Source organism: Psammomys obesus, unplaced genomic scaffold, assembly GCF_907164565.1.
Source record: "Psammomys obesus unplaced genomic scaffold, mPsaObe1.curated_primary_1811, whole genome shotgun sequence".
In the NCBI taxonomy this organism is placed as follows: Eukaryota; Metazoa; Chordata; class Mammalia; order Rodentia; family Muridae; genus Psammomys; species Psammomys obesus.
The window spans coordinates 2,023,572-2,034,412 of NW_026590511.1; the positions used below are offsets into that span (position 1 = coordinate 2,023,572).

The 10,841-nt window shown below is 58.9% G+C and overlaps 1 protein-coding gene across 2 annotated transcripts; it reads left to right on the top strand.

The window, feature by feature from the left end:
- Positions 1–3,348: 3,348 nt before the first annotated feature.
- On the top strand, positions 3,349–10,223 carry Tle5 (TLE family member 5, transcriptional modulator). Of its 2 annotated transcripts, none has more exons than XM_055607603.1 (7): positions 3,349–3,555; positions 5,078–5,175; positions 7,782–7,845; positions 8,301–8,345; positions 8,492–8,554; positions 8,984–9,058; positions 9,288–10,223. In XM_055607603.1, the coding sequence occupies exons 1-7, from the start codon at positions 3,529–3,531 to the stop codon at positions 9,507–9,509; spliced, it is 594 nt and encodes a 197-aa protein (XP_055463578.1). In that variant the 5' UTR covers positions 3,349–3,528; the 3' UTR covers positions 9,510–10,223. The 2 variants fall into 2 exon arrangements, with proteins under 2 accessions (XP_055463578.1, XP_055463580.1); XM_055607605.1 differs by having other exon boundaries at positions 3,372–3,555; positions 9,291–10,223.
- The last annotated feature ends 618 nt before the right edge of the window (positions 10,224–10,841 follow it).

Sequence of the window (10,841 nt, forward strand, 5' to 3'; positions counted from 1 at the left end):
CACCTGTTTGCCCTGGCCTTGCACTGACTGCAGGGAGCCCGGGCGGGCGCTCAGTGCTGTGGCCTGTTGCTCATTTGTGTCCCAGGCAGTGAGTGTCCTGAGGTTGGACGCCTGAGACAGGGCGCCATCCTGAGTGGCCCCAGGACGCAAAGCTGCAGACTAAGCATCAGGGGTGGGATGTGGGTGTCAGAGGAGCCCAGACTTCCACAGTCCAACCCCCAAATAGTTCTGGGTGACGGTTTGACAGCCCCATTCTGAGATTTTTAGGTGAGGTCCTTTTGGGAGGTTCCCCTGAGGCCCAGGCTGGCCTCAGACAGATGCGTGCCGGAGGCTGGCCCTGCACTCCTGATCCTCTGGCCTCCACCGCCTGGATACCGGGGTGCATGCTGGGTGTACTCTACCCATGGAACACTGTCCTTAACTGGGGGCGACAGTGACGCCATTGGATTGATGTCTGGGCACGTGTGTCACTCTTAGCATGGAGTAGGTGGAAGCCAGGCATAGTGGTCAGCATTAGCAGGACCCAGGATGCCCCCAGAGGAAAGCCAGGGGCTGACTGAGAACCCGCACTGTAGCACCTCGGGTTGCCCAGCCTTGGCTTGTAGCCCGCTCCAGCCAGTGTTGCGGAGTCGCCTGCCTTCATGCCACCCTCCAAAAGGGCCCAACACAATGCAAACAAGACTAGACTCCCTCTGTCAACTGCTGTGTGACTTCGGCCATGTCTGTTCTCCCCTCTCTGTTCTCCATTCTCTTAGGGACACTGGCGGTTCCTTCCCATTCAAGTGTTTAAGCCAGAGCCTAGTGCAGACAGGGAGTTGGAGGGACCAGGGTTCAGCAACTAGAGCACGGGCTGCACTGCAGAGGACCCCAGTTCGATTCCCAGAACCCACATGGCAGCTAGCAACCACATGTGACTCCAGCTCCAGGGGACCCGACGCCACCTTCTGGCCTCTATGGGAACTGCACACTCAGTGCTCAGACTTGCATATAGGGATGCATGAAATCTTTAAAAAACAAGAGTCAGGCTGCATGGCCCAAGTCTGTCATCCCAGCTTTTGGGGTGCTGAGGCAGAAGAACCCCAAGTTCAAAGATGTCCTAGACAACTTAGTGAGACCTCAGACATCCACAGTCATATATATATATCTGCTCACTAAACACAGCTTGACCATAATTCTGTCCTTCCCAGCTTACATACCATAGAAAATTGCTTGTTTGTTATCTATCTATCCATCCATCCATCCATCCATCCATCCATCCATCCCTGGGCTTTTTGAGGTCTTATGTAGCTCTGGCTGTCCTGAAGCAGTCTCTGTAGATCAGACTGCCCGTGAATTTGCAGAGACCCCCCTGCCTCTGCCTCCAGATTGCTGGGATTAAAGGCCTGCACCACCACCATCCAGCTGACAAACAAACTTCTGTCTCGAAACAGCTGCCATGCTGAAAGGCAGATTCCTGGGTCGGCATCGGCCTGTCCTGACCTCCAGTGTCAGGCCTGTGTCTGGCTCCTCCATCCACACAGGGGCTGGCTGACCTTGCTGGTGTGCCGTCATCTTGAGGTGGCAATGCTAGCACTCAGTAGTTAGTTCAAAAGAGACTGTGCCATGCCGGGGGGCTGGGAAGTCAGGGCAGGGACATGGCCACACAGAGCCAGCTGCTGCTGTGACACTCTGGCTGTGTTGGAATCAGAGGCTGCTGGCAAGCCACAGAGAGGCTGTGTGTATGTCCCAAAGTGGGACAGGAGGATGGTGACAGGGAAGGCTGGCCTGCTGCAGGAAGCTCAGGAGTTCAGGGTTATCCTCTGCTACAGAGTGCCAGGCCAGCCTTGGCCATATGAGACCCTGTTTCTATAGGATAAACTAAGACAATGTCACAGGCCAACAGTGGAACCTTCATGAAAGTGCCGTCATGAGCAGGATCTAGGTCAGCACTTGGCCTCCTGCCTCTGGGGTAGCAGAGTCTGATTCCTGACCCAGGGCTTTGGCCCTGTCTCATGAGGCCTGGAGTCTCCATGGCTCCCTCTTCCCCTCATCTGCCTTCTGTGGCTGGGGAAGGCAGCCAGCTCCTCACTGGGGCTCACTGCAGTGACATTGCAGTGGCCTGGCCAAGCCTTGCTGGCCACTGTTTCTCCCCTCTAGCCTCACAGGCCATGTGAGCATGGCTCTCGATGTTATTTGTCCCCATGTGTCCTGGGTATGGGACTGTTTGAGACAGGGTCTTGCTAGAGGGTTCATGCCGGCCTGGAATTGTAGGAACCCTCTTGCTTCACCTCAGCTTGGTCTGAAATGTTGGGCTAATAGATATTAGCCAGGGAACTAGTTTTCTTTTATGTATTTATTTTATTATTATGATTTTTGAGACAGGGCTTCTTGTGTAGCCCTGGCTGTTCTGGAGCTCACGCTATAGACCAGGCTGGCCGTGAGCTCACAGAGGTCCACCTCCTGAGTGCTGGAACTATAAGTCTGTGTTACCATGCCGGGCATATTTATTTCGGATTTTATTTTTTTTAGACAGTTTTCACTCTATAAACCAGGCCCCAGGTTGACGCTGAAGTTGCAACAATCCTCCTGCCTCAGCACCCCCCTAGGTACTGGGATGGCACAAGGACCTGGGAACTCTTAACTTTTTATTTTGTTTACGCCACAGGTCTCACTATGTAACTCTGGCTGTCACAGAGCCTTGTAAACCAGGCTGGCCTCAAACTCAGAGACTCTCCCGTCTCTGCCTCCTGAGTGCTGGGATTAAAGGCGGAGGCGGCCACCATCTCCTGTAGCCCTCTTTAACTCTTTGCTGTTCTGAGATAGGGGCCCCAGTAGATCAGGTCTCATCAGACCTCACTGTGTAGACCAGGCTGACCTCCACCTGCCTCAACCTACTGAGCACCGGTATTACTGCCTTGTACTTATATGCAAACCGTCTTTTTTTGTTGTTTTGAGACAAGGTCTCTGGTAGCCCAGGCTAGCCCAGAACTCCTGATGCTCCTGCCTTCACACCATAGTCAGTCCGATAACAGGCCTGGGACCCCATCCTACCTCTGTGGGACAGGTGTCACTCTACTGCCCAGGGTGCCCCCTGAGTGTGCCAACCCTCCAGAGAGGACGTGCCAGCCCATAGGGGCTTCATAGCTTCATAAATGCACCCTGAAGCCTGGGCGCCCAGGCTGTGAGTCTGTGGCCCGAGGGGTGGGGGTGGGGACACTGAGGCAGGCCTCGGGGGGGGGGGGGGGCGCCCGGGCGGGGGGGGGGGGGGGGGGGGGGGGCCGCCGGGCCGGGGGGGGGGGGGGGCGCACGGGGCCAAGGTCACGGGTGGGGCGTCCGGGCCTGCGCAGTGCCGGGCGCGGCAGGTGGAGCGGGAGCCCGGGCGGCACCGCGTCGCCATTACACAATAGCGCGGGCGGCGCGGGCGGGCGGCGGGCGGCGCAGGAGGCGGGACGCGGGGCCCCGGAGCTGCCGATCGGGGACAAAGCGCGGCCGCCCGGCGCCCCCCGAGCCGCCCGAGCCGGGGCGCAGCCCGCGCCCCCCGCGACTGACATGATGTTTCCGCAAAGCCGGCACTCGGTAAGGAGGACCCCTCGCGCTGCACCCCGGAGCTCGCCCTGAACCCCAAGCCCAGTTCACTGCAACCCTCCATCAGGGCCCTGCACCCCCGCAGCTCAGATTCCGTCTGTCTCCCCGCCCAGGGCCTGTCCCCGGGCTCCCTACGCGCCCCAGCTCCCATAGGCCTGTTCCCCAGCCCCGGGCGCTGTCTCCGGGCTTCTTGCACCCCAGCACCCAGGCCGTGAGCACCCCACCAGCCCAGCACTGTACCCTTCAGCTCGGATCCCTGAACTTTGATCCCGGCTCTGAGTCCTCCCATCCGCCGCCCATCCCGACTCCACGGTCCTATCTCGTCACCCCCGCCCACCCCCCAGGCCTGGGCCCCGCACCCCACTACAGCCGCCTTCGGCCTGTCTCCCAGCTCGGGGACTCAGGCTCAGAGCCGCAGCACCCCAAGCCCAGGCCCTTCATCCCCTCACCCCAGGCCGCGCATGTCCTCCAGCCCAGGACCTTGCACCCCCACGTCTGTGCTCTGCACCCCCCAGGCCCAGCTCTATCGCTTCCAGACTGGCCTGCCCCCAAGTCCAAGGCCCTGCATCCACCGCCACCTGGGCCCAGCACTTCCTTCCATCTCAGATCTGCCTGTCCCCAAGTCTGGTGCCCCGCACCCCCAATCCAGGCCCCGCACCCCGTCTCTCCCTCCAGCCCTGTCGGGCCTGGCGTCACCATCCGGGCTCAGCGCCACCCCCCAGCCTGGCCCAGCGTCCCTTCTCCAGCGGCAGGCCCGCACTGGGCAGTCTGCCTTCTCCCAGCCCTCATGCTGCACCCTCAGAACCAGGGTTGGGGACACCCGGTGCCCCTACAAGTGCCCCTACGCAGTGCTCCTCTGTCCGAAGCCGGATACTGCCCTGCCCCCCCCCCCGCGCTCCCGGCCCCCCCCCCCCATCCAAGCCCGGGCCGGTCTGCCTTGCTTCTCACCCCAGCTCCCAGTGGCTCTGCACCCCACACGCTGCTCCTGGCCGTGCTCCCCAGATCCGATAATCTTAAACCCCAACTTATAGCCCTGTGCCCCCAGCTGCCGGCCCTGTACAGCACCCCCCCACCCCGGCCAGCCCCCTGCCCCCTCCAGCTACCAGCTCCCTGCCTGATTCTTCCCATGGCTTTGGCTGGGGTCTGGGGGTAGCCCCGCGAGGCAGTCCCGGGGCTGGACAGCTTTGGGAGGGTCCCCTCCTGGAAGAGCACCCCCCCCCCGAGGAAACAGGAAATGTGGGACGGGTAAGCTTGGAAGGTGCCTCTTCCAAGCCGGTTTTGAAGGGAGGCCTGTGCGCTGGCTGGCTTAGAGGGGCTCTCTGGGGAGCCCTCGGGGCAACTGCAGATCAGAGGTGCAACCCCCCAATGGGTGCCTGTCCCCCAAATGACCAGAGCATAAGAGCGCCCGTTGCCTAGGGGCCTCACAGCCCCCTCCTGGCTTCCTCTGGGGTCTGTAAATTGCAGCCCAGGAAGTGGGGTGTGGGCGGGGCGCTCACCCTCCCGCACCCCGCAGGGCTCCTCCCACCTCCCCCAGCAGCTCAAGTTCACCACCTCCGACTCCTGCGACCGCATCAAGGATGAATTCCAGCTGCTACAGGCGCAGTACCACAGGTGAGCCCGGGCTAGGGGGACCCAGGGATCCCCAGAAAGCCATAGAGTTTTCCGTGGCCTGCAAGAAGGCCAGGTGGGGGTGCTCCTGTCCTCTCAGGGCCCAGGAGGTGGGGGCAGCAGGTCAGCAGGTCAAGGTCACCCTCAGCTGCTTAGCAAGTTGGAGGCCAGCCTGGGCTACATGAGATCATGTGTCTAAAAACAAGCAGGCGGCCCGGGGTGCAGAGGAGGAAACCGAGGCGCACAGTGTTCATGGCTGCAGAGTCGCCGTCCCATGTATGGCTCTCAGTTAACACAGGACAGACCGGGGTCGCAGAGAGGGCTAGGAATAGGCTCAGGGTCACACAGCCCCCCTTCTGTTTCTGTCCAGGTAGAGTGAGGGGAGCTTGCGGCTGCCCACAGAGCCCTCCAGTCTGCTTGCTCCCACCACAAATCCTTTTTCTCCGTTCTGACTTGAAACTCATCACCCAGAGGGGTCACAGCTTCCAGGGGCAAACTGCAGAGAGGAAGGGAGGTATGGGCCAGATGGGTCCCTGCCGCAGGGCATCACTTGACCCCAGGCTGGACCCCCATTTCATGTAACCCAGCGGTGAGTGGGGGCTGCAAGCCCAGCATTCCAGCTCTCAGACCCACAGGCAGGAGAATGTCCATGTTCTGGGCTAGTTTGAGGTCCAGAGCAAACCTGTCTCAGAAAACAAGCTGCTGCTGCTGATAATGATAAAGACTTTGAAAGTCCCTTAGTTTTCTCCAAGAAAAAAAGAACATAGTTTTTGTGGAGTGTTTTTATTTTTTTATTTTATTTTTTAAACTTATGGTTATTTAATTTTATGTACATTAGTGCTCTGCCTGCAAGTATGTCTGTTTCTGATGGTGTCGGATCCCCTGGAATTAGAATTACAGACAGTTGTGAGCTGCCATGTGTGTGCTGGGAATTGAACGCAGGTCCTCTGGTAACTGCTGAGCCATCTCTCCAGCCCTGGAGTTCTTTTATTTTTAAAAAAAATTATTATTTCTAATAGTGATACTTATTTTGAGACAGGGTCTTGAGTAGCCCAGGCTTTCCCCAGCTCCCTATGTAGCCGAGGCTGCCCTTGAGCTGCTAACAGCGGATGCCAGGTGCTGGGTCAGCAGTCCGCCCACGGGGCTGCACCCCCGACTTTTTCCACTTTAAAGAGGAATTTAGGATACCATTGCTGTGCCTGCCACGGCTCTGGGTGACCCGTCCCGGATCTGCGGGGTGCATGGTCTCCCAGGGTCTCCCGAGGCTGGGGGCTCGGGTTACAACCACTCCCAGGAGCTGGCTTTTCATGGTGCTGGGATTCGAACTCCTGTCCTTGTGATTGAGCTGCAGGCCCTTGAGTGGCTGACCCATGTGCACGGCCACTCACTTGTTGGTTTGTGAAAACAGGGACTCACTATGCGGCTAGGTGGCTCAGGGTCCAGCCCAATGATGCTCGCCTGGCTTTATTTTTATTTACTTTTGACTTTTTTTCAGGACAGGCTCTTAATTACTCTGTAGACCAGGCTGGCCTCAAACTCACAGAGCTCCTCCTGTCTTACCCTCCCAAGTTCTGAGGGGTGTGTTGGTTTGTTGGTCTCTCCTATTTTGATGAGTGGTGATGGCACATCTCTGTGATCCCAGCACTCGGGGAGGCAGAGGCAGGTGGATCTCAGAGTTCGAGGCCAGCCTGATCTACAAAGGGAATCCAGGACAGCCAGGGCTACACAGAAACCCTGTCTCAAAAACAAACAAACGGACAAACAAAAAACATTGAGGGGTGGCCCCATGGTGAGGTCAGGGAACAGCTTTGGGGATCACTGCCAGGCTTGGTGGGAGGCACCTCACCACCGTGAGCAGGCCCAGCCCTTTGATGGACTGATCCCTCACCCTCACGCTCCTGGCCAGGAAAGTTGTTACTACAAGGAGGAAGCAACTAGGGCCTACACAGACACAGCAGCTGGCCTTGGCCTACAATCACACAGCAGGGGGAGGCAAGGCAGTGCCTTGCCCAGAGAGGCAGCAGGCTGGGTGTGAAGAAAGTTCTTGATGCCAGGACCCCTTGGGGTGCCCCTAGCTCTGTTCGTCGTAGCTCTGGGCCAGGTATCTGTGTGTGGAGAATTCTCTCTGGGTTTTTGGGCTACTGATGGTTGTGTGACCTTGAAGCACTCACTCGCCCTCTCTGGGTGTCCAGTAAGTTACACATTAAGATGAAACAGACAGATGATAAGTTCTGCAGGCCTCATCAGTCCCTCAGGAAGGCACCACCTTGAGACTGCTTTTGTAATTTCACAGTGGGGAAAACTGAGGCAACCTGCCTGCCAGGATTGCAGGAAACCCAGGGGTGCAGCCAGGTGTGGTGTTTGGCCCCTTCTCAGTTTGCAGCTTAGGGCTGCGACCCTGTTGGTGGCACGTGCCTGTCATCCCAGCATCAGTGGGTGGAGGCAGGAGGATCAGGAGTTCAAAGTCATGCTCAGCTACATTTTGAGTTCAAGGCCAGCCCAGGCTACATAAGACCCTGAATCAACAAACAAACCAAAAAGTTTCTAGCTTGACCCTCCAGAAGGCGGGCCCCTGAAGGGGACCTCAGCTGGCTCCCTTGTGTCCTCAGCCTCAAGCTGGAGTGCGACAAGCTGGCCAGCGAGAAGTCAGAGATGCAAAGGCATTACGTCATGGTAAAGCCCCCTCTGGGACCTGGGGGCTCGGGGCGGGGTGACCCCAGACTCCCCACACACCGCAGGTGCCGGCTACTGAGTCCCTGTGGACCGAGGGCGGCCTGGCCGCCAGCCCAGGTAGTGGCTGAGGTGCCAACCCATCGGCTCGCAGCCCGGGCCTGCCAGGTCCCCGCTGTCCTTGGTGGCAGGAGGAGGAGGTGGTGTGGAAGCCAGCCACAGCCAGAGAAGCAATGGTCCCCTCCCTGCAGGCCATCCTGCCAGGCATCCCTTAACCCTTCCAGGACCAGAGCCCACCCCACCCCCACCCACAGTTCCCAGCAGGGGAGGTTGCTGGGGTCTTGAAGAACAGGAGCTCAGTGGACAGGGTGGGTTGGCGTGGCGTGGCTGGACCGTGCAGGGAGAGCCAGGCCACTCAGAAGGCCCTTTCGGTCCCTGACGCCCCTCTCCACCCACAGTACTACGAGATGTCTTACGGCTTGAACATCGAGATGCACAAACAGGTAAGCTTCAGTTTCCCCCGCCATTACCCCAGTGCCCTTCGAGTCCCGCCCTGCGCATTGAGGACACTCCTGTCACCCCCAGAAGTGGGCCCTTCTGTCCCCTCTAATTGCCCCCGGGTACTGAGGGGGGATCCTGTGTGTTCCAGGCTGAAATCGTGAAGAGGCTGAATGGCATCTGCGCCCAGGTTCTGCCCTATTTGTCACAGGAGGTAAGCAAGCCACCAGCAGGGGGCAGTGGGGTTCGCCTGGGGGCACAAGCCCGCCCTCTGTGAACTTAGCAGGGGTGAGAAGAGCGGGAGCTGGAGTCAGACCCCTGTGGCAGAGTCTTCCTTGCATCCAAGGCAGAAAGTAGGGCCCCCTCGGTGGGCAGGGCACGGGGGAGAGGGACTCGAGTAGGCGGGTGACTGACAAGTAAAAGTAGATGACTCCTGCAGCCCAGCTTTCAGAGGAAAGCCCCTGGACAGCCCCCACCATCACCACCAGCCCCCGGGGCCCATAGCACGGGACTTCTCTTGCGCACTCAGGCCAGTTACTGTTCAGGCTGTCACCCCCTTTGATTTCTGTGTACCAATCCCTTTCTGGCTCGCCTGCCTCGTTATCCGAGGGAACTGCCTCTGACCCTACTTTGCCTGTTCCAGCATCAGCAGCAGGTCCTGGGAGCCATCGAGAGGGCCAAGCAGGTCACGGCTCCCGAGCTGAACTCCATCATTCGAGTAAGTGTGAGCCCATGCAAGACAGGTCACTGGTGGGTGACCTGGTCGGGCAGGGGAAAGATGACTTGGACGGACAGGTGATTGACAGGTGTCCAGGGTGGACAGGGGGACAGGTGACCAGGATGGTCAGGAGACAGATCATGGGGACCCAGGGGTGCAGGGGACTGACGGGCGAGCTGGGTGGGCAGGTGTCGGGACCCTGGGCTGACCTTTCCCCTTCGCCCCGCAGCAGCAGCTCCAAGCTCACCAGCTGTCTCAGCTGCAGGCGCTGGCCCTGCCCCTGACTCCGCTGCCCGTGGGGCTGCAGCCACCATCGCTCCCTGCCGTCAGCGCTGGCACGGGCCTGCTGTCACTGTCTGCGCTGGGCTCTCAGACCCACCTCTCCAAGGAGGACAAGAACGGACACGATGGGGACACCCACCAGGAGGATGACGGCGAGAAGTCGGATTAGCTCCTGGGGAGGGGGGCGGGGGAGGGGGGACACCGGGGAGACAGGCACAGAGAGGGCGCAGCGTTCCAAGGGCCACACAGCACACAGCTGGGTCACTAAGCAAGCTTCCAACCCCAGTCCTGGTTCGGCCTTCTCGCTCTGCACCCTGGGCCTAGGGGACCCCAAAGGGACACCTCAGACTACAGGGAGCCGGGAGGAATCCCCCACCTGCAACAATTCCCCGGGCCACAGCCACCAGCCTTGGCCCAGAATGTACACAGCGCAATGCTAGCTGCCCCTTCCAGCCCTGTGCGCCCTGAACTTGGCTCCCGTCCCCCTTCTCTGCTTCCCGCACTGCACACCCGCTAGGTCCAGATCCGCCCCAGCTCACCCAGCCCCGTTCCCTCACCCACGAAAGAAGGGGACAGAGGAAGCGATGGCGCGGGGACTGCAGTGGGGCGGGCACCCCGCAAACTTCCCTTCCCCCCTCCCCCAATAAACGTGAGGGTTCTGAAGTCGGTTTCTTCAGTATTCTTTTGTCGTCCCAGTATTCTATAGCTTGTCTTCTGAGAAAGAAAAAAGATAAAGACGTTGAAAACACGGAAGCCCCATGCGTGTCTGTGTATATAGTTAGCTTTGGTGCGTCGTCTTGGCCTCCGCCGAGAGAGGTGGAGGGTCGCTGTCCTAAGGGTGGGGGTCTAGCTGTGCCTTTAAAATAAAAACATGAAAAGGTTGGCTGCTGTGTCCCTGCCTCTGTCTTGTGGGGTGGGGACCCCTTTATTTCAGGGCACCCCGGGTCCCACAACAAGACCTCCCTGGAGCAAGCAAAGGCCCAGAGAGGATGAGCTGGCGACCGGGGTCGCACAGCACAAGCTCAGTGTTGTTCCAGAGTGCCTTGGTTATCTGAGAGAGAGCCTGAGTGCTCTCAACTGGGAAGCCTCAGCATGCCTATCTGTTTGGGGCCTTTTTTTTTTTTTTTTGTTTTTTTTTTTTTTGTTTCTCGTTTTACTTTTTCACATTTACTGGTTTGTTGTGTGCGTGTCTGGTCTGAGGACACCGTGCAGCGAGGAGTACCCTGTGGCCTGGGGAGCAAACTCCGGCTGCCAGACTTCACAGCAATCTCCTCTACCAGCGAAGCTGTCTCACTGGCCTAGTTTTCGTTGTTTTTTGAGACATGGACTCACTGTGTAGACCAGGCTGGCCTCATAGAGATACCCAGACTACATTTGTGTTTGGTGCAGGTTCTCGCTAGAGCCCAGGCCCAAGCCCCATGAAGCCTGGAGTTCACCCTGGATCTTGGGGTACTGTGCCTACTTGGGTTCTTAAGCTAAAGAGTCAGAGCGTCGAGAGTGA